This window comes from Desmodus rotundus, chromosome 3 (genome assembly GCF_022682495.2).
Source record: "Desmodus rotundus isolate HL8 chromosome 3, HLdesRot8A.1, whole genome shotgun sequence".
NCBI lineage: Eukaryota > Metazoa > Chordata > Mammalia > Chiroptera > Phyllostomidae > Desmodus > Desmodus rotundus.
In genome coordinates, this window is record NC_071389.1 from 143,442,431 (window position 1) to 143,466,195 (window position 23,765).

Here is a 23,765-nt window from a genome sequence, read left to right on the forward strand (position 1 = left end):
GAGAACTTATCTTCCTGGCACTGGAAACCCTGGGCTGGAACCCTCCACGCATCTCTGCCTCTCTGCCCCTCCTGCCTGTCTGGATGAGTGTGGCTTCTTTGAATCCTTGATGTTGGAGTTCCAGACCTCTCGATTTTCTGACCATTCTGGGAGATACTTGTTTTGTACTCCAGTTGTAATTTTGCTACAGTTGTGTGAGAAGGTGAGACATGTCTACCAATGCCTCCATCTTGACCATTTTTACTTCTTTTTCTACTTGGTTCTTTCCTGTGGTTACTTATCTACCCAGAGCTTTAAAAAAAACCAATCTTATTGATAGGACAGAGTCACTGAGTAGTCAAAAACATAGCATTATAGGCCCAGAAATCAGATTAGTTTATATAAAAAAACATCCCACTATAAGGTCTATGTATCTAACCTGTAAATGAATATTCTATTGAAATCTTCAGTCCCTTGTTCCAGGGATAAGGAGAACACAAAGAGGCAAAAATGAAGGGCACCTATTGATGACTAGGGCATATGCTGGGGCATGAATACATCAAAGGTCTATTCCTGATCGCTGTACCGTTAGAATTTAGTGAATCACTAGTCCTACATCTGGGAGCACTGGTACTCTCAAATTTGCATCCACAATAGGTGTGAAAGGCACTTTTTTCAGGGGGTCCCTAAAATGGATTACTGCCTCATTTTAATCAGGATTTCCGCCCCGCCCCCCCTTCCTTGCTGAAACACTCATCTTCATGAATGACATCATTGATGAATAAATTTCATGGAAAATATTTCTCTCAAAAATCCAGGGATGGGACACTGACCTTAGAGGTGTGTATACAGATAAGGTAGCAGACTTATTAGTTAACTGTGAGCACTCATACTATGGAAATATTCGAGGGAGAACAGGCATGGAATCCCTGTTTGCCTGCTGTTGGTAGAACAAAGTTTGCTGTGCAAAGCCAAAGGTATAGCAACATTTTCCCATAACAAAAAATAATCAAGTTACAAAGAAAGAGTAGAATAGCTCCTTACAAAAGCGTTGATTCACAAATCTGGCTAATATGATCAAATTTAATTATGCTAAATATCCTGTTAGAGAAAAAATTGTGGAAGCCTACAGAGAATATTAACAGTAGTGACCCCCCCTGGGGAATATTTTGGAGTCTTTTACTTTTCTCATTTATAGTTCTGTGCTATTGGATTTTATTTATTAACTGTGATCAGGTGCTACTTTTACAATGAAAATAAATCAGACAAGAAATTTTTAGAAATCTTACTTCTCGTAAAGACTAAAGGCTTGCCATGAAGTGAAAGAAAGGGAAGAACATAATCTCCACAGAAGTTAATCACTGAGGTATCCACAGGACATGGCTAAAAGGTAATTGCTCTACCGCAAAAGCTTGAGGAAGGGGGTGTAGTTTATCCGAGCATGTGGTTGGTTGGGTGGTTAGCCACTACGCAGAGATCTCCCATTGGAAGTACAGTTTAACAAAGCAAAGTTCTATAGGATCGGTTTTGCTCATTTAGATTTCGTGTCATTTAGAATCCTGCCCCCAAAATTAAAGAGTACAAGATAAAATTACATTGCTGTTTTGTGAAAAGTATTAAAAGAACTCATTGACAGGAATGTTATTTCACTAAAGGTTAAATATTGCTGTTTTTTACGTATTTATTTCCTATGTAGTGAATTGGAGTACTGATTTATGAAAAAGCCCAAGGGTGATTCCACTTCTGGGTATATATCCAAAGAAATCCAAAACACTAATTCAAAAAAAATACACACACACCCCTCTGTTTCCTGCAGCATTATTTACAATAGCCAAGACATGGCAACAACACGGGTGCCCATCAATAGATGAGTGGATTAAAAAAGCGGTGGGTGGGGTGTGTGTGTGTGTGTGTGTGTGTGTGCGTATCTATCTAGAAATCCAGCCATTGTTAATATAATGAGAAAGGTTTGCGCAACATCGATGTAACCTGGCAGCCAAGGAGAGTGGACTGGAATGTGCATGCATGAACAATGATGACTTCACTGTAGTAGTCAGTGGGGGCGGTAGATGCCGTTGAGTGAGCACATGTGCTGTGTGGCCGTCACATTCAAAATGACTGAATGAGCAGAGCAATGAATCTGCATCAGGTTTTGTGTTAAACTTGAACATTCCTCCGCAGAAACTACTCAGATTCAGAAGGCTGCAGCTGTGGGAAACTGGCAATTGGCAGCTTCATCACAATAATACGCCTGCTCATGCATCATGTCTCATGCAGAGTTTTTTGGCAAAACATTAAATCATCCAGGTGACCCAGCCCCCCTACAGCCCAGATTTGGTGACCTGTGATTTCTGGCTTTTCCCAAACCTAAAATCACCTTTAAAAGGGAAGAGATTTCAGACCTTCAATGAGACTCAGGAAAAATACAATGTGGCAGCTGATGGTGATTGGGAGAACTGTGTGAGGTCCCAAGGTGCCTACTTTGAAGGGGACTGAGGCATCATTGTTCTATGTACAATGTTTCTTGTATTTTGTATCTTCTTCGATAAATGTCTCTATTTTTCATAGCACGTGGCTGGATACTTTCTGGACAGACCATTTATATATATTTATACATTTTTATATATGTATAAATATACATATATATACCAAGGAATCTTACTTGGCCATAAAAACATGAAATCTTACCATTTGTAACTTCATGGAGGGACCTAGAGGGTATTAATGCTGAGTGAAATAAATCAGACATATAAATACAAATACCATATGATTTCACTTATATGTAGAATCTGAAGATCAAAATAAATGACACAAAATAAAAATAGACTCAGGGATACAGAGAACAGACTGATGGTTGCCACAAGGGAGGGGGGAAGGGGGGGATGGGTGAAAAAGGTGAAGGGATTAAGAAGGTCAAATTGGTAGTTACAAAACAGTCAAGGGGATATAAAGTAATTATAGGAAATATAGCCAATAATATTGTAATAAATAGGTATGGTGCCAGGTGGGTACTGGAATTATCCATGGGGGGGGCACTTTGTAAAGTATACGATTGTCGGCCACTACGCTGTGCACCTGAAACTAATACAAAGTAATATTGAATTTAAACTGTAATTGAAAACAACAGCCAAAGAGGAAAATGCCTTAAAAATACAGCCAGTGGGAGTGGGGGGAGGCTAGGAGGTGGAGGGATTGAGCAAAAATGATAAAGGACTCATGGACATGGACAGCAGTGTGGTGATTGCTGGGGGGAGAGGGGTGTAAGGGGATGAAAAGGTCATGTGAAATATATAAGAAAGGTTAAATAAAATACCCCCCAAAAGTATAAAAGGTATCAATGAGGTCATGCAGCCCTCCCCTAAGAGCAAGGATTCCAATTCCTCTTCAGAGAATTTGCTGCGTCTCCAACACCTGGGCTGCTCCTCCTGCCCAGCCCCCACCACTCCCTCAGAAAAATGAAAGCCTGTATTTCCTCCTGAACTCCAGAGAGCAGTCAGTGCATAACTACAAGTAACACAGAATCCTGGCACGTTAAATGGTAGTGAGACATAGGAACAGGATACAGAATAAGTAAACATGAACAGGATACGGCTCTCTTGCAAAAGTAATCCCTTAAATCCAACATTTAATAAATATTACGCCTAGTGAAGCACATTCGTTTTTCACTTTTTTGTTTTAATACACAAGACCACCGAAATTTTTTATCGTTGCAAACATTTATTCATTTTTCCTTCAGCCTTTCGTTGAGTTGCTATGTTCTATTTTATTTCCTTTAGTTTTAAAAAGCCCTTAATTTTGTAACAACTTTTCGAAATACGAAAAATTAAAGGCTGCATTAAGTTTCTCAATGATAAACGGGCAGCTTTGAAAAGATACTTTTGTTCCTATGTTGGAAGAAAATGCTTGTATACATTTATTAAACATTTAAGTACTAGGTAAAATAGGGCTTGCTTCTGATTTCTTAAGAGTTCTTTTGATTTTTCTTTGCCGTTGAACTTATTCTGGGTTTGAAACAGGGTTTGCTCCGTAGATAACGATGCGTGTGGTGATAATGAACAAGTGTAGTAATTCTAGAAATGTCTAGGGAAAAACTTTTCGAGATTCTTGTGCAGCTATTGTAGGTTGTTTTTTAAAGCTCTGAAAAGGCTGTCACACCAGGCGTTCCTCGTTTCCAGTGCAGGTCTTGGAGCATCCCACCAGGATCCTACCTGTCCTCCCTTCTTTCCCCTCCAGCTCCCAAGTTCCCTTTCCCAGAGGTGTAGGCAGCATTCCTCAGAGAACGGATTCCTAACTGCCTTTTCCAGGCTGCCTGGCCCCACGTGACGCCCCCTAACACCTGTACCCGCGCAGCTCACAGCGCCCCCACCCCCTCCGCCAGTTACAGACTCTGCCCGATCCCCCTCCCCCCAGGAGGTCAAGATCTTGGGGCGAGCCTCGCAGGGCCGGCAGGGGAGGGGCTGAGCTCCGGCCAAAGCCGCAGCTAGAGCCTGTGCAGCCTGATTATCACATGACTCCGCGGCGGCCGTAGCCGTGGCAGCAGGCGCGCCGGCTCCGCGGGCTGGCCTGGTGGGCTCCGTTCCGCTCACTTCGGAGTCCAGCGCGGCGGGCAGGGAAGGGACTTGCTGCGGCGGCGGCCGCCCGCCGCTCCCGGAGTGCGCGGCGCACCCCGGCCCGCCCGCTCCATGCCTCTCCGTTGCGGAAGTGTAGCCGGGGGAGGCGGCGGCGGCTGGGAGCGCGGGAGGCCGGGGCTCGGCCCCCTGCAGCGCTAGGCTCCGGGAGCGGCGCGGCTGCTAGAGCGCCCGGCACCCGCCGCAGCCTGCATGCTCCGCGCTGCGCCTCGCCGGGCCCCAGCCACCGCCTGCTGCTCGCCCCGCTGCGGCGGGGCGCCGAAGTAATATGCTCACTCGAGTGAAATCTGCCGTGGCCAATTTCATGGGCGGCATCATGGCTGGCAGCTCAGGCTCCGAGCACGGCGGCGGCTGCGGAGGCTCGGACCTGCCCCTGCGCTTCCCCTACGGGCGGCCGGAGTTCCTGGGGCTGTCTCAGGACGAGGTCGAGTGCAGCGCCGACCACATCGCCCGCCCCATCCTCATCCTCAAGGAGACCCGGCGGCTGCCCTGGGCGACTGGCTACGCAGAGTGAGTGCAGCTACACCCGCGGCTCCCCCGCTCTCCTCGCGGCCCTTCCCCGCCCGGCTCCAGCCCTCCGCCCTTGTCCTCAGCCCCAGGGTTCTCTGGATGCCGGCGCACAGGCCTCGGCGGGTACCTCTTAATTTATACTGGCCATTTTTCTCTTCTCTGCTCCCCCTTCCCCCATCCCCAAGGACGCGGCGTCTCCAGCCCTGGAATGGAGGTAGATAGGTGGGTGAAGCGCTGGACCGTGGGAAAGCTACCACGGATCTGTGATTCAGGGGGCCGTGACACTTGAAAGTGCTTAGAATAGTTCTGCTGAAGTTTGAAACAGCAGGGAAATCCAGTATCAGCGCTCTGCCCCTCCCGCCCGCGTCTTTGTGCCTCCGCGCGAAGTTTCTGGGGTGGAGAGCCTGGAGGCCCCCCTCCTCCGGCAGTGTCCGGGAACTGGAGGCAGCCGTGTTCGCTAGTGTGGTAGCACATTTCAGAAGGTCTTAGTTTCTCCGATTGCAGCCTAATAGCTCATTCGCTTCTCCTTCCTTTCTGCGCGTTCGTTAAATGCCAGTGCAATTTCCTCTAGTCCTTTGGGAGGGGCAAACTTATTCCAGGTGTTAAAGACAGCATTTTGGGTAATCGGCTTGAGCAAATAGTTGAGTGACTTCCTATTTGAAGAACCGATTGAGTTTTGTTGACCTGGAGTGAAACTGGAAAGGAGAGATGGAGGATTTTAATGGCCTCTGCCCTACTCTACGGCTTCTCCTCCATTGACTATTAATGACCATTTTATGAATGGTAGGATAAGTAATGTTCCTCCTCCTACTTAGCATTGTGAAACTGGGAAACTTTGAAGGTGGAATTTAGCAGACCGGAGTTCAGGGGTTAACAGTGACCTGGTCGGTGCGAAAGCGCACGTGAAACCCCGGTGCCTTGGCACACCTGTCCCTTTAGCTTTAATTGAGTCCGCTCTGTAATCTGTGCCCGCCCCTGTCGGTGCACAGCCTCGCCCTCTGATTGGTTCATCCGGAACCAATCAGCTCTCTCGACGCCTGGGCGCTTTGATGCTGACCCTGTTCTGGTGGCCCGGATACCCCCGGGCAGGCTTGGTTCCCGACACGCCGGGTTCCGGTGCGGGAGAGGGCCTGGAAGATGTCTGCTTAGAGCCTGGAATTCTCTTTTCCTTCCTCTTTCAAGCCGTTTCTCCAAGGGCTGAAATAGAAAATGTGTATAAATGGGGATTGATGGCTGGAGTGTGAGAGTGGGTAAGCAGAAGTGAAACTGATGGCTGCTAAAACAATAAAAATTAACACAATAAAGGATAAGCGTAGTAGAGACCTTTGGGGATGGGGAGGTACAAAATAGCTTTGTAACTTCCAGGAGAAAGCCAAAGCCAAAGTAAACACCTGTGTAAGGAAAGACGGAAAGAAGGAAAAGATGCCTGCCAAAACATACCAAGCACTGTTTCTTGACTGAAATAAGAAAACATTGTTTAAAAGCACATTTGGACCCCTTGCAAAATGCAGAGCAACTTGGAGGCATACTCTCTCCTGCAATCCTGTAGATGGGGGCCCCGGTGCCTGCCAAAACCCTGAACGTGGAGGGCCGGGTTGTCACTCCAGTGGGTTTTCCAGGGCAAGAGCACCTGTTTCAGGGGCAGAAAGACAGGCAGAGAAATGGTGAGAAAATTATAATAGAGGTAGGAAGGAAGTTGTTATAGCACGAAATGTGGAATCCGCTTGAACACAATAATAAAAGGAGTACCTCAGATTAGCAGGACAGAGAGGAAAGGGGGGAGAAACCACCAGTTCCAGAATGTTTGGATCCTGTGTCAGACTCATGATTTGCCAAGGGCTCTGAAGATTGTAAGGGAATCTGAAATGAGATATGTAGGAGAGATTGTACTTAGAGGGCTCTTCCTCTTCCTAGTTGGGCCTCAGTTTCCTTATCTCTAAGAAGCTTATCTTTTCCTAGACCAGGACGTGAGAGAGATACAACTTAATTATAAAAATAGTACAGACTTGTTAATTCAAGCAAAGACCAGTATACAAATGTAAGCCTGTCCCCACCCCCCAGAGGTAACGGCAGTTCAGTGTTTGGTGTGCGTGTCTTTCGAGGCTGCTGTGGATGCACCTGTAAACGTGTATCATTCGTTTCTTTCTTCCCCAATCAGAGCCCTACAAAGCATGTTATTCAGTCCATTTTCTTTTTAAAAAAATAAAGATTAAATGGTATTTTCATTTTATTTGAAAAAAAATTTATTGTTACTCTATTACAGTTACCCCAATTTTTTCCCCTTTGCTGTCCTCTGCCCAGCCCACCCCCTGCTCCCACAGTCAATCCTCCGCACTGTTGTCCATGTCCATGGGTCATTCATTCAGGTTCTTTGTCTAGTCTGTCCCCTTCTTTCTACCATTATCCCTCTCCTACCTCCCCTCTGGCTGCTATTCCATGTTTCCATGCTCTGGGTCTATTTTGCTGGTTAGTTTATTTTGTTTATTAAATTCCTCCTATAAGTGAACTCGTATGGTATTTGTCTTTCACCAATTACCAGCTTATTTCACTTAGCATGAGAGTGTCCAGTTATATCCATGCTATCGCAAAAGGAAGGAGTTCTTTCTTTCTGCTGCATAGTATTCCTTTGTGTAAATGTACCACAGTTTTTTGATCCACTCATTAACTGATGGGCACTTAGGCTTGTCTCCAACACTTGGTTATTGTAAATAGTGCTACAATGCAAGTAAGGGTGCATAGGTTCTTTTGAATTGGTGATTCAGGGTTCTTAGGGTATATTTGCAGCAGTGGAATTGCTGGGTCAAAAGGAGGTTTCATTTTTAATTTTTTGAGGAAATTCCATGCTGTTTTCCACAGTGGCTGCACCAGTCTGCATTCCCACTAACAGTGTATTAGGGCTCCCTTTACTCTACAACCTTGTCAGCACTTGCTGTTTGTTAATTTATTAATGATGGCCATTCTGACAGGCGTGAGGTGATTCTCTTTGTGGTTTTAATTTGCATCTCTCTGATGGCTAGTGATGTTGAGCATCTTTTCATATGTCCATAGGTTGGCCCTCTGTATGTCCTCCTTGGAAAGGTGTCTATTAAGGTCCTTTGCCCATTTTTTTATTGGGTTGTCTGTCTTCCTGGTGTAGGGTTATACAGTAGCATTTTCATAAAAGTGTCATGGATTTTTTCCAAGTCAGTACGTGTGGAATTTCTTCATTCTTTTAAGATGTATACATAGTACTAATAACACCTGTACTATGTATATCACTATGTATATTTCCTAGAAAATATACATAGTACTAATAACATAGTTAGTGCTTGCTCTTTAGTTCTGGCACTCTTTCCAAGTTTGTATCATATCATTTGATTCTCACAAGAACTCAGGTGGCAATTTTCAGCTTTTCTCATCTCATGGCATACACAAATTCTGCAACACCAAAATACACACACACATAGCCAATCTGACAAAAAAACAGGTATAATTTTGATTCAATTACATTGGACAGCTATTGTTGTGTTGGTTATTACCATTTTTTTTAATTTGACAATCTAAGGGAAAAGATGTCAGCGCCCCTGACTAAATAGTCAGCTATTGCATATTTTCAGAATTCTTGCCCAGAGTCATACCTTCTCAGCAGAACCTGTATTTGAACCCAAGCCGTCTGACTCTGGAGCCCACAACAAACTCCCTCCTTACAGTGTATGTTTATGGTGTGTCCATCTGTTCCCATGATTAACCACTAACGTCATCTTGCCACCTCCCTCTGTCAGATGTTGCACTGCACCACTTCCTCAAACCTTGAATTGTAATTTTATCTTCCTGCAAAAATATATCTCAAATGACCAGAAAAGGCTGAAGTAGGGAAGGGGAGAGAAAGACAAGTAGGAACTGGGGCTCTGATTAAAGGCTGCTACCAGTAATCCTGCCCCTTCTACAGGGTGTACTGGGAGGAGGGATTACCCTCAGTTTGTTCTAGAAGGTACTCAACGCTTGAGGAGTAGTAGCATGGGTAGGAAGATTGCTCAGAGAGTGGGGATAAGAGAGATGCTGATGAGTCAAAGCCTGAGTCAGAAGTGATTTGCTTATCTTTCTAGAAAGTGAGCTACTTTCTAAGCTTTCCTGGCGAGGAAGAATTGGCATCCCTTGGGTGAGTGAGTGAGGAGTTACAGGAGAGTTAAGCTCTAGTGTTGATGACCTTTTTTTAAAATCATTTTTTAATTAATGTTCTAATACACTCATCTCCATTTTCCAACCACCACTCCCCTCTACCCCATCCATCCCCACCTCCCACCCTCAATCCTACCTCTCTTTGGCTTTGTCCATGGGTCCTTTATACATGTTCTTTGACGACCTTTTCCCTTCTTTCCCCGTTATTTCCTTCCCCCCACTCCCCTGGTTATTGTCAGTTTGTTCTTAATTTCAATGTCTCTGGTTCTATTTTGCTTGCTCATTTGTTTTATTGATTAGGTTCCACTTATAGGTGAGATCATATGTCCTTCACCACCTGGTTTACTTGATGACCTTTTTGATGGTAGATAAAAAATAAGAAATGGTGTATTTGTTGCCACTTAGTATTAATCCCTTTCAAGAAAAGATAATTTGTAGATTATAGAGCAAGACAGGAAATTTAAACAATCCCTGTGAGATTTTTGGGGATCCAGAAACTGAAGACCCTCATTTATTAATTCAGTATTTGTTGCCATTGGGCAGGGTGGAATTGCCTGGTTCTTCTGAAAGTGTCCTGTTGTCGCTGAAAAGTTCAGCTGCTTGATTAGGGCTTTGCGCTCAGTTTACAGGCACTGTGGTCACAGAGCACATCCATGGAGCCAAAATCTTTGCCCCAAACCTGCGTGTTAGTTTGGCTTTGAAAGCACTGACAGTCTGTTAGACCTGCCCAGAGCCAGCGCAGGGGAAGCAACAGCCTGACCCAGAGACCCTACCTGGCAGCTACTTCCTTTCTCTTTCCTCAAGCTTAAATACCACTCTGGTGGTCCCTGTGAACTCGGTTCAAATTTTAATAGGTTAGCAGCCCAGTTTGAACTTTTTCTCCTCATGACTTATTTGCCCACTTTTCTCCTATTGATGGTCACTGGAACTTGGAAATAAAGGTGGGTATGGAATTTGCGGTTGGAACTACGGCCGCAGAGAACGCCAGCGAAGTGTGCAGGACCTGTATACAGATAGGAAAGCATCATGTTCAGGTTTTTATTAGCGGTAAATTCCTTTGTTTGCACAGAAAGATAATTATAGCTTGATTTTACTTAGGCAATAGCTATAACTGCAATTCTTAAAAAAATTTTTTTTTAGTACCTTTCTCATAAAAGTGCCTTGGACATGGGAACAAAAACAAAAAAAAGAAAAAAAACAGAACAAGCTACCTTGCGAGTTTTGATTCAATGCATGTTACATAAGTTCTTCGTGTCTTGTAAAGTTGAAAATTGTGAAATTTTGGATGAAATAACCTTATTTCGGGATTTATCTGCATTTATTTTGGAATCTATATGCTGTTTGTCTCCTGTCAATGGCACTAAATAGCAATTACCAATAAATTGCATTACCTTCCTGTGCAGCGATGACAGCAGAGAAACTGCTATTTCTCCCTTGCTCCGCAGCTCAGAAATCCCCTGGCTTTTCTTTTCCCGCTTTAACCTCCTCTAGCACACCCAGCCCTTTGTCACCTCTTAGCAGGGCGCCTGCCTGAGAACTTCCTGTTTGACTTTGCAACTGAAGAACTTCCAGGTTCTCCACTTCTTGTGCAAGGAAGAAAAAGCCATGGGGTTGGGGGTGGTGTCTCATTTAACAGAGCTCGCCATAGCAGTGAAGTCCAAAGTCACCTGACATATTTCTCTAACCTTTCTGGTAGCTTGCAGAAACTACTGATTTTCCTATTTTAAAGGAGGTGGCTAAGCTCTCTTCCCTTTTTCAAATTTAACAGTATGATGAAGTCATCCCCTCTAAGATGAACTTCCTGGGTTGTCCTTTTTCATAGGAAAGTGTATCAGCTTCCTTCAAAGACTATGGTGCTTCAGGCAGAGGGCTGAGCTGAGCTGAAGGGCTGTGCGTGTTCTGTGTTTCATCCCCAGCTGGGGAGACAGCCATCTCTGATGCTGCCCCATCGCAGAGTGCTTCTTCAGTGTCGTTACAGTACCAATTTATAATTTAAAACCGATAGTAGAATTGTTTTCCGAACATATATTATTGAAGACAATTTTTCATTGAGATATAATTGACATATAACATTAGTTTCAGGTGTACAACGTAATGATTTGATATGTGTATATATTGTGAACTACACCACAGTAAATCTGGTTAACACCCAACACCTGTAACATACACCGTTACAAAATGTTTTTTCTTGTGATGAGAACTTTTAAGATTTACTCTTAGCAACTTTCAAATAGGCAATACAGGATTTTTAACTATAGTCACCAGACTTAATGGTTTTGTAACTGGAAATTTATGCCTTTGACCACCTTCACCTGTTTTTCCTCCCGACCTCCATCCCTTCCCTTTCCCCACAACCACCAGTCTGTTCTCTGTATGACTTCCGGTTTTGTTTTTGTTTTTCTTTTCTTTTTAGATTCCACATATAAGTGATATCATGTGGTGTTTGTCTTTCCCTGCCTGACTCATTCCACTTAGCATAATGCCTTCAGGGCCCATCTGTGTTGTTGCAGGTGGCAGGATTTCCTTATTTTTTATGGCTGAATAATATTCCATTTTATATAGATACATGTTCATATACGTATGAATGTATGTGTTTATATGTAGATCTATGTCCATTCGTCCATTGCTGGATTTGGGCTGTTCCCGTGACTTGGCTGTTGTAAATGATGCTGCAGTGAACATGGGGTTGTAGATACCTTTTCGAGTTAGTGTTTTAATTTCCTTTGGCTAAATACCTAGAAGTGGAGTTGCTGGATCATGCAGTAGTTCTATTGTTATTTTTTGAGGAACCTTCATATTGTTTTCCATGCTGGGCTCGCACCAGCTTACATCTCTCCTAATGGTGCGCCGGGGTTCCCTTTTTACCACATCCTCATCCACCACTGTTGTTCCCTCTTGTCTTTTGGATAATAGCTATTCTAACAGGTGTGAGGTCGTATTTCATTGTGGCTTCGATTTGCATTTTCCTTATGATTAGTGATGTTGAGCACCTTTCCAAGTACCTGTTGGCCCTCAATATGTCTTCTTTGGAAAAGTGTCTATTTAAATCCTCTGCTCATTTAAAAAAAAATCAGATTGTCTTTTTACTATTGAATTGTGTACATTCTTTTATATTTTGGATATTAACTCCTTATCAAATATATGATTTGCAAATATTTTCTTCCATATGGTAGGTTTCATTTTCATTTTTTGATGGTTTCTTTTGTTGTCGTACAAAGCTTTGTAGTTTGATGTAGTCCCATTTGCTTGTTTTTACTTGTGCTGCCTTTCCTTTGGTGTCAAGGCCAAAAAAAATCATTTCCAAGACTGAGGTCAAGGAGCTTACTGCCTGTGTTTTCTTCTAGGAGTTGTAAGGTTTTGAGTCTTATAGTAAAGTCTTTGATCTATTTTGAGTTAATTTTTATATTGGTGTAAGATAGCGGTCCAGTTTCATTCTTTTGCATGTTTCCCACACCAGTCATTGAAGAGACTGACCATTCCCCATTGTATATTCTTGGGGTTTTTGTTGTAAATTTATTAACCACAGATATGGTGTATTTCTGGGCTCTTTATTCTGTTCCATTGATCGATGTTTGTTTTTCTGCCAATTCCATACTATTCTGATTACTATAGTTTTATAATATAATGGGAAATCCGGAAGCATGATTGCTTCGGCCATGTTCTTCTTAAGATTGCTTTGGCTGTTTGGGGTCCTTTGTGGTTTTATACAAATTTTAGGATTGTTCATTCAATTTCTGAAAAGAAGGCTCTTGGAATTTTGATAGGGATTACATTGAATCTATAACAGGGTAGGGCAAAAGGAGATTTACAGTTGTTTGTATGGAAAATAATGTAATAACTAATAAATAATATAAGAATTAAACTCTGTGCTTTGAGTACTCACAACTGTAAACCTACGTTTGCCCCACCCTGTATATCACTTTGTGTTGTGTGGACATTTTACTATTATTTCTATCCACGAGTATGGAATAGCTTTCCACTTACTTGTTTCTTCAGTTTTTTTCATCAATGTCTTATAGTTTCCATGTACAGGTCTGCCACCTCCTTGGTTAAATTTATTCCTAGGTATTGTTGATGCGATTGCAAACAGGATTATTTTCTTATTTTCTCTAATAGTTTATTATTAGTGTGTAGAAACACAGTGGATTTCTATATATTGATCTTATATCCTGCAACTTTACTGAATATATTATTCCTTACAGTTTTTTGGGGGAGTCTTTAGGATTTATAATATATAATATTTCATCTGCAAATAGTGACATTTTTCACAGCTTCATATCTGTGAGATGCTTTTTTTAAAAGATTTTATTTATCTATTTTTAGAGAGAGGGAAAGGGAGGGAGACATCAGTGTGTAGTTGCCTCTTGTGCACCCCCTACTGGAGACCTGGCCAGCAACCCAGGCATGCGCCCTAAATGGGAATGGAACCGGTGACCCTTTGGTTTGCAGGTGGGTGCTCAGTCCACTGAGGCACACCAGCCAGGGCTGTGAGATGCTAGCTATTTATTCATTTATTTATTTATTTATAATTTACTTACTTACTTGCCTGATTGCTCTGGCTAAGACTTCCATTATTAAAATATGAAAGTGGGAAGAGTTGGGCATCCTTGTCTTGTATCCACTCTCAGAGGAAGAGCTTTCGTCTTTTCACCACTGAGTTAGCTGTGGGGCTTGTGATATATGGCCTTTGTTATGTTGAGGTGCATTCCTTCTGTACCCACGTTATTGAGTATTTATCATTAATGGATGTTGAATTTTGTCAAATGCTTTTTCCATATCCAGATGATCGTGATTTTTATCTTCATTAATGCAGTATGTTACTGCATTAATGCATCCATCGACTGCATTGATTGATTGGTGTATGTTGAACCATCCTTGCATCCTTGGAATAAATCCCACTTAATAATGGCGTATGATCCTTTTAATGTATTGCTGAATTTGGCTAGCTGATATTTTATTGAAGAGTTCTACATCTGTATTAGAGATGTTGGCCTGTCTCGCTGTCCTTGTGTGGTTTTGCTATCAGGGTAATGCTGGCTTCCTAAAATGAATTTTACAAGTATTCTCTCTATTTTTTGGAAGACTTTGAGAAGATAGGACAAATTATTTTTAAAGGAAGATGTCTCTAATTTTTGATGTTTGGTAGAAATGAAAAATCAAGTGCCTTTATAATTCTCTTATTTGTCTAGTTGGAACAGAGGATTGCTATTTTCCCCCATTGAATGTGTGCTGTTTTCTTTCAGGTAATACACATTCATCTGCTTTTGCCAGTCATCTCATTCAACCAGTGAAACCATTGCATTCCTGCCCTGTGTGTCAGGCATTGGTCCCATGCTAGCTCCATAACATGGCGTAGTCATCATCCTCGAGAAAATTTTGTGCAATAGTTTTTCTCACTTTAGTGTCTTTTTTTTTTTTTTAAGAGAGAGGGGAAGGGAGGGAGAAAGAGAGGAAGAGAAATACCCATGGGAAAGAGAAGCATTGATGAGTATCCTCTGGTACACACCCCAAAGGTGACTGAACCTGAAACCTAGGCACATACTCTGACTGAAAATCGAACTGGTGACCTTTCACTTTGGGGGACAATGCCCAAAGAACTGAGCCGTGCTGGTCAGGGCTTTAGTGTCATTTGTGAAATTCAACTGAAATGAAATCATGAACTATTGAGGTTGAAAGAGACCAGCACTGGGAAGTGGGGGTGGGGGTGTGTGTGTTTTGTTTCCAATGTTTTAATGCTTCTGAGCAATTACAAATGTCAGTATTTGGAGCCTCCTTTAATCCATGTCAAGGAAGCAAGGTGTTCTCTTCAGCAAGCATTGGGTTTAGCTGCTGAGTTCTCTATCTATATAGAGGTATGAGTAAAGAAAAAAATTATTCTGATACTTGTTAAAATATTAAGAAAGACTTTATTGAAAACTACTGCAAGAGGGACATTGTAATAGGGGAGAGAGATTAGACTCAATTCCAAATCCATCAAAGACAAATGGGAATTTATTGCCAAGGAACAGTGAGGAGGTGAGTGGATGGAAAATTACTAAGGAGATTTCAAAGGCAGGAGGATTCTTCCTGAAGGCAGGTTAAGAACTTAGACATCAAAGGTAGAAGATGAGGAAGTTGATTACGTATCAAGGATGATCAGATTTGACTGCTAAGTCCTGACATAAAAAACCAAATCTGTTATTTACGATCACCGACAGTAGAGCCAGTGTAGAGGCAGAAAGAAGTTTTCAGTTTTGTTTTGGTTTTTTTTTTGAAAATGCTGTGATATTGCTCCTGTTTTTCTAAGTTTTCCCCAAACCATAAAATCTTGTATTTATCTGCCCAGGTGAATTCCCAAACACTTTCCAGCTGAAAACTCTGTGAGTTCTTGGAGTTAGGCTGAGAACTAGTTTTCTTTCAGGCCAGGTTTTTTTTCCACAGCAGTTGCTGCTATCACTGTGATTACAATTTTGAATTCTTTTCCCCCAGTGCTTTACTATGAAAATTTTCAAACATGCAGAAACATTGGAACCATTATATATTTAGCACCCAATGTCCACCATTTAGATTGTGTGATGCACATTTTGCTATATTTGCTTACTCATTTGCCTATCCATCAATACAGTCTTGTTATCCCTTTTTTTTTTTTTTTTTTTTGACAAGACAGAGAGACACATCAATTTGCCACTCCACCCATTTATACATTCATTGGTTGCCCCGTGTATGTGCACTGATGGGGGATGGAACCCACAACCTTGGTGTATCGGGTTGACGCTCCAACCAACTGAGCAACTCAGCCAGGGAAACAGTCTTGTTATTTTTAAGTATATGTTTCTTTTAGTCCGATGGCTTTGATTTATTCTATTAAGTTATTTTCCACAGTACATTAAAAATTAGGCTTGAGTAGCTTTGACATTCAGTTAAGAAAACCACCAAACGATTGAGTCCTCACCCAAGATTTACCTTTTACAACACTGACACCCTGCAAATGCTCCCTCAGTCCACACGCTGTGCTGTGGGTAGCCTAGCGTTCACATAATTGGGAGCTTCACCTGGGGTCAAATGGGAAAGGAGTTTGCTGTGCCCCTGTTTACTTAAATCAGTAGCAGTTTGTTTACACCTTGAGTCACTCTTTGCAGCTGGTAGCCAGTCAGTTGAATAATATCTGAGGAGTACTTAGTTTAGTGAAGCCTTCTGAATGTGTTGTTTGGAAAGTGCTTGTGATGAATGAAGAGAAGACACTATTGTGCTGTGTTGTCTGTACTTCCAAGTAGGTACTGTCCACTAGGAGCCTCAGGGCAATCACAGTGCCTGCTTAATTGCTCTTTTTCTGGTGTGGTCAGATTAGCTGGGTCTTTTGGAATGTGAATCCATAGTGTTTTCTTTGTTAAACTCTTTCTGACTTAGTTTTTTCTAAATGGTTGTAAAATTTAAATGCTTACGTGTATTTTCTCTCTGAATGGACTTTATGCTTCCTTATTTAGAGGAGAGAATAATGATACCACCCACTTACATCTGTATAGCTCTGGATGATTATTAAGGCTGTACTGTGTACACTTAAACACAAGGAACTTTTGTCCATGTTTAGTTAAGGAAAAACTAAGGCCCCACATATCTTGGTGATCATCTCAGAGTCATTGAACCTGACCATTCATTTTGTGAGTGTATTCATTAATAAAAACACGTCGTATCCCTATAAACAAAAGTCACAGAAGACAGTGTGATATATTTTGTAACGTAAAGGAAACTAATAAGGCCTAATCTCCAGGTGGCTTGAAATTGGATAAGGACATATTGGCACTTCAGGTTTTGTATAAAATAATTCTTTTCAAAGCTTTCAAAAATATAGTTGACCCTTGAACAACTTGGGTTTGAACTATGCAGGCCCACTTCTGTGCAGATATGTATATTTTTTCAATAAACGCCTATATTGTTTTGATCCATGATTGGGGTCTGCAAATGCAGAGGGCTGACTATATGCATTGACCTGTATCTTTTTATATAAAGCACTTGAGCTCTTAGGGATTTTAGCACCCGCAGGGGAAGATGGGATCCCGGAACCACTCCTCCGCGATACTAAGGGACAACTGGTGTAAGTTGAATTTTTGGGAGAATCAAATATTGTATGTGGATTTTCACCAGTACTGGGGTTGGTGCTTCTAACCCTAATGTTGCTCAAGGGTCAGTTGTAGTTCTGTTGAGTAAAGTAGACTTAATCATACTTAAATTTCTTAGTATATGTGCACTTCCTAAACAGTCCAGATCTTGTCAAAACGACCATTTTTTCTTAACTTCAAAGGGATTCTAAATATATTTTAATGTTTTTTGGAACCCTATAAGTCTTAATGCCAATCTATTTTTTAAAAAATAGTTACTTTAGAGAGAGGGGAAGAGAGGGAGGAAGAGAGGGAGAGAAACATCAATGCGCAGTTGCCTCTCACGCGCCCCCCACTGGGGGCCTGGCCTGCAACCCAGGCGTGTTTCATGCAGATGGGGCCCTGACCGGGTACGGGACCAGCTGCCCTTCGGTTCGCAGGCTGGCACTCAATCCACTGAGCCACCCCAGCCAGGGCCCAGTCTACATTTTTTTGTAGTGATGTTTTTCTTTTTCTTTATTTTTAGAAAGAGGGGAAAGGATGGAGAAAGAGAGGGAGAGAAACATTGATGTGTGAGAAAAAAAAATGTTGATCGGCTGCCTCTTGCATGCCCCTAACTGGGGACCCGGCCTGCAACCCAGCCATGTGACCTGACCGGGAATAGAACTGACAACCCTTCAGTCTGCAGGCTGGCCCTCACTCCACTGAGCCACCCCAGCCAGGACTGTAGTGGTGTTTTTCTAAAGTTATTAAATGGATCCTGTGTTTTACTATAAATACTTAGAAGGGAGGAAATACACTTAGTAATTCCAAATGATGGGGCTCAAATTATGAGTCAGGGTTTTTGAGAGAGCCCCTTTTGAAATTGACTTGAGGAGTTCTGTTAACCTAAGTTTTTTACCTGACTTAAGCATAATCAAGTTTTTCAAGTTCCAAGGGAACTTTTCAATTTAGAAAACTTCGGAGGCCAACAGGAAAGGCTGGCAGTACCAGTGTAGCATTTCCTCGCTGGGCTGCAGCATCGTGGGCTCTTAGCCACTGTCTCGCATCATCAGTGCTGGCCTAGTGGAGTCTTGCTGGGTGGGTGGTGTAATTCATCAGCACAGGCCTGTGGGCGGAGAGGGAGTCAATTTGCCAAGCTGAGAGGCCAAAGCCTTTCATGTACTACTGTCTTTTCACGGAGTTGACAAGTAGTTGCTTAAGCTATTTAAGAAAATGGTGCCTCTTTACTGTATCAACTTTTTCTTGTCATTACTGGAAGAAAAAAACATATCCAGTGATAGACTGTTTTATTGAATAAAAATGCTGTGGGTTCCTGAGTTACTACATTTAGATAGTCTGCTGTGGAATGCTGATAGTTGTCCTAAGCCTTTTTGAAAAGGTGAACATTGACAGACTATATTTAGAACACACAGCTGGCAAAGATAAAAGACAGAAAATAAATGTTTAGTAGGAAGCAAATTTTAAGGTACAGTGACTATGAATAGCCAATTAGAGGATGTGGGGGGAGGGAGCAAACCAAACTGGTATTACTATAGAAAGAACTATTTAGAGGTTTGGGGTTTTTTTCCCCTGGAAGGTAAAAGGAAATAGCTACCATATTTTGTTGCAAGTAAATGGCCTATCAGATTGAACTCTAAAATATATGTTTGGAAAAAATTAGCAATTTTATCAGCCTTTTAGGGCCGCGTTTACCCTGCGAAGTGGCTTTGGAGAGCCAGATTAGATGGCCTCTTGGCGCCCTTCCCTGTGCTGGCTCCTCACAGGGCCCCGCTGCCCTGTTGTTAGAGCCAGGTGTCCGTGCTGGCTGGTGACTCAGTGCAGCAGCAAATGGGAAGAAGGGAAGAACTGGCAGCTCGGACCACAGCAGCTGGTGTTTATTTTTTAAAATATCTAGGTGCTTATATGGGAATTGCATGGGCCCATAGTTGAAGCCTTGCCTCTCCCCCTCTCCCCGTGCCCCCGGGTCATCAGGTTAGTGCTGACTGAGCCATCTGGCCACACTGGCCCTTTCCCACCTAGAACACCACCTGGAGCCCTGCCTGCTGCCTCGCCAGCCTCACAGGCATCCCGCAGGTCTCTGGTGCAGCTGGGAGCAGTCCTCGCTCCTAACCTTCTCACTGTGATGGGCCCTTTTATTTTTAAATTTTTCTCAAAGGGATCCCTTGCAAAGAGTTTGTCCAGCAAACTATAAGAGATAAGTATTAAGCTGTCTCCTTAAAGATTTTTTTTTTTGAACCAGACACATAGTGTCTTCTAGTCAGCAGGAAGGGTGTGTATGGCAACTGAACTAACATTTCAGCCACTATCAAAGGATTAACCTTTGTTTCAGTAAAGGTGTGAATCCTTATTGCCCACAATCTATTTTTCATTAGCTTTTTTACCCCTTCAGTATTTAAAATAGCTCCGGTCTCTTACTGCTTCCCAGAGCCTGGACCACAAATTGAAACTGTGCCAATATACTTGGCTTTAGCATCACCCCTGGGTTTTCAGCCAGGTGTGCTCAGATTCCTGTCAAAATCATTTTGTTTGGGCTTCAAACGTGTCACACCTTCCTTGAGCACATTACTTCAAAGTCCCCAACGTCCTTTTCCTGTTGAAAAACTCTGTTTTATTTCCTTGGCTCACACAGTGCTGCTAGTTGCCCGACAGACCTGATGCTTGTCAGCTGCAAATTTAATTAAACTCATGCTGAGAATATTCTTTTTCTAGCAGATTTTTGACTCTTGGGCAAAAGTTTATCTTGTAAAAACTTATATCAATGACTGACTTTGAATGAGAAGAACTTTCAAACATTTTTAGGTGTCTACAAATTTATCAAGGTGGAAGAAGGCATTAATCAGTCAGGAACATAGAATTAATTTTTAAAATGATATGTTTCTTCTCATTGCAGAATTGATGGGTTCATTCTAGGCACTTTCAAATTCTCATAAGTACTATGAAGAACATAAACAATATCCATAAATTCTTTCACTCATAATTAGCTTCAACGGATAATTTGCATGTATCTCTAAGTACATTTATATTTATTTACAAAATGGAGTAATTCTGCATACTGATTAGTTTTTTTCACTTTAGTTGGTGTGACTATCTTTCCATGTGAATAAATATTGTTCCCTGTCATTGTCAACAGCTGCATTGCATTTCACTTATGGTTTTGACATTTTTTTCACTGGTGGCAACCAATTTTTTTTACTATTAAAAACAGTCCTGGGAGGAATATCTCTGTAGATAAATCTTTGTTAAGCCTTAATTTGAAAAGTGACATTTTTCTGGGAAAGCAGTGTTGAAATTAGACCGTTCTAGTATTTCTAGTGACACCATTTAATGATTTGAAAAGATCAATGTTAAGATTGAAAATAGTTTTGAGATTATGTACTTTATTTTAAGGTAATTCACCGAAGTAGTGTTTTGGTGAGCCAGGGTTACTGGTTTAAGAAATATTACTGCTTCTTTTTTGTATTTGGGGCTACATGAGTTGTAGAAAAGTGACCCTGAGGAACTAACTTGAGACCCTGCTCTGAAGAACTGCCCGATGAGCCTGTCTTTCTCCAGTACTAATGGCGCTCATTGGCCGTCACGCATTTAATAGATAATCCATGATCTCTCATTTTAATTGTTTTAACTTTTAAGAAATAATTCTGAGGATGTGAGCATTATTATACACATTTGAATTCCTCCAATACTTAGTTTAAATCCATATACATGGATACTCAAATACATAAGCCTGATAAAGTGGGGACCTAAAATAGTTCTCTTAATTTCAAATGAAGGAAAGATCATGTTATTCTATAGGCTGATTACAAATTATGTGCTCAACTCCTCTGAATACAGCAGTTACCACAATCCAACACTTCAGCTCTCTCTCTGCTCAGTAAGTGTTTGTTGGAGGCATTGCCTGGTATTCTTTGTGTGTGGACTGCCCCGTGGGGAAACAAGTTAAAAAATACATCTAGGTTTCTGACCCTTAGCTGGAGGTAAGCAGTAGGAAAAATAGATGTCTTGGTATATATGAATGAGTGGCTAGCAATGGGAAGTCTGTGTGGATACTGAGTTCAGAAAGCCATTGAAGTTTCTGAACATTGCCAATCTTCTCTGCCCGCTCACCTGTTCAGCCTTTTTTCCTCTTCCTCACTTTCTTTCCTTTGTAGATTTTTCTGTTTTTAGTGTATTCATGAGGCACATGCTCATTAATCCTTTCTCTGTGCACAGCTACAGCATTATTAAATAAGGCATATCTGTGGTGTAGTTCATCTCTGGCTGCATTATTTATACCGAAGCTTGCAGTTTGCTTTCGATACAAAAACTCGAAGTCACGCACGGTACCTGGCCCGTTTCTGTGTCTGTCCAACCCCAAGCCAGTATCTTCTTATTTAAAATCACATATGTGTAGATATGAACCAATTAGAAAAAAGAAAATCTGTATTAAAATTTAATTTGAAAAAAGATAACATTTCATTAAATTAATTTCTATGCCTGTATTGGCATTAGTTCTCAAGCTGACCTAAACTGCTTTTGTGTTTGTCAGTTAACTATAAATAATGCTTGCCATATTAGAAATTAAAACTGAGAAGTTTTAAACTTTATACATTTATTTAAAAATAAATATGTAAATATTTTTTACAATATTGATTTTTTTAATGAAAAAATAACCATATTTTCCAAAACAAAAAACCATTTAGTGAGAAGAGTGGCATCATCGTATACTTGGAAAGCTCTGTAGTGTCTGGCTTAATGGAAGACAGCTGGATTCTTCCCTGCTTCTGTATTTAATCTGTGTGTTACCACACTCAGGTCCAGACCCCGCTCATGCTCCTGAAAGAACAAGAGTGGAAAGGAAAGTAACAGGATAGTGCTCTGGTGAAAGTCCTTTGGACCCTAGGAATCCATTGAAAGGGTCTTGCAGACCTCTAGGGGTTCTCAGATTACACTTGGAGCGCTGCTGGTGCAGAGGACAAAGAGTTAGCATCACTTTTTATCTTATTTTTTTAACTGTGTTTTATAGATGGAAGAGTTTAGACCACTTTTAAAAAGTTATGGTGGAATGTCGTCCTTCCACTTGCAAAGAATGTTTGTCCTGGTTCAGGAGGGCACTTTGCTGTATGTACTCCCTGTGGTCTTTCTCCCAGATGTACTTTGTCTTCTCCAGAGTTTGGGCTGTTTAAGACTGTTTGACAGCTGAGGGGGGTTAGTATTATCCATCTTTCACAGATAATAATGAAAATAATAGGGGCCAGAATTTGCTGGACTTAGAGAACAAATCTTTGAGTACTTTCGGGTTGTAGCAACTCTCGGATGATTATTAGTACTAGTGCACTGATTTTCTTTGTATCATCATACAGTTACTGTACACTTCACGTGGGCTGAAGGGACACAAGATCAGTGATGTCAGCCTAAAGAGGCTTAGACTGTTGTTGTTGGGAAGCAAAATTCGGGAAGAGAGTAAAACCTAAGCATGGTGCCAGAGGGGTAGCACGGTGCTGGGGGAAGACGAATAAACTCTCCTAACCAGCTTGTGGCTTCAGCAGCCTGGTTCAGTTACTTAGTCCTCAGCTTCACGACTGTGAGGTGCTGAGGGAGTACGTAGCACAACAAAAGTTGTGTACCGGTTAGTTAACTTCTGCTTACTTTTAAGTAGGACACTTGTATACCGTTCATAAAAATGAATGGTGTATCCATTCACATGATCTTAAAATCCCTGAAGGAGCTGCAGGCTGACAGTGCATTGTAGTCAAAGGTGAAAGGGAATTGAAAATGTAATTACATCTGATTTAATGATGCAGATGTAGAAATTTAACAGAAATCTAAACCGATTACAGCGAATTGGTAACTGAGCTTCTTGCCTGGAGGGTAGCCTGCCCTCCCCCACCCCGCACAGCACTGTGGGAATGAGCACCAAGTGCAGACAGTAGCACTGTCTCTACAACAAGCACAATAAAAGTAAACGTTTAAATAGACAGCCTATCCTGGATGAAGAGGGACTGAAGTTTTAGGCTTTTTTCCTAATTCTTTCAGAGTAACAATAGTTACTGTAGTGTCCAGAAACGTTATGATTTGAACTTTTTCCCTAGAAGGAGAAATGCTTCAAAATGTTATCAGTGAAGCAGGTAAAAGTAAGGCGGTGGTGATTCCAGCACAGATGTCCCTGTGGGTACCCCTCTGGGATGTCCTTTCTGAGGTAGCAATTATAATTTGTAAAGTTATGCAGATGTCTGAACTGAGTCTATGACAAGTTGAAAAGAGAAAGTGTAATTGTTTGAAACCTCCGAGTCCTTCCAGAAAAAAAGAGGAAAAAAGATCACAACCAGTTGTAGTCCCTCCCGTGGCCTGACGGGCAGGTGAGCTGAGGACACCCCCGATGTTCCCAGAACTGTGCTGTTCCTCGGTGCAGAGCTAATGTCCTCTGCTTTGGCAG

The 23,765-nt window shown here is 41.9% G+C and overlaps 1 protein-coding gene across 1 annotated transcript in view; it reads left to right on the top strand.

Annotated features, from left to right (window-relative positions):
• Positions 1–4,458: 4,458 nt before the first annotated feature.
• PPM1H (protein phosphatase, Mg2+/Mn2+ dependent 1H) overlaps positions 4,459–23,765 on the top strand; it is a 234,503-nt gene continuing 215,196 nt past the window's right edge. Inside the window, exon 1 of the mRNA XM_024576478.4 lies at positions 4,459–5,117. Coding sequence (XP_024432246.1) covers positions 4,876–5,117 — 242 coding nt within the window. The 5' untranslated portion in view covers positions 4,459–4,875. The remainder of the gene's footprint in view (positions 5,118–23,765) is intronic.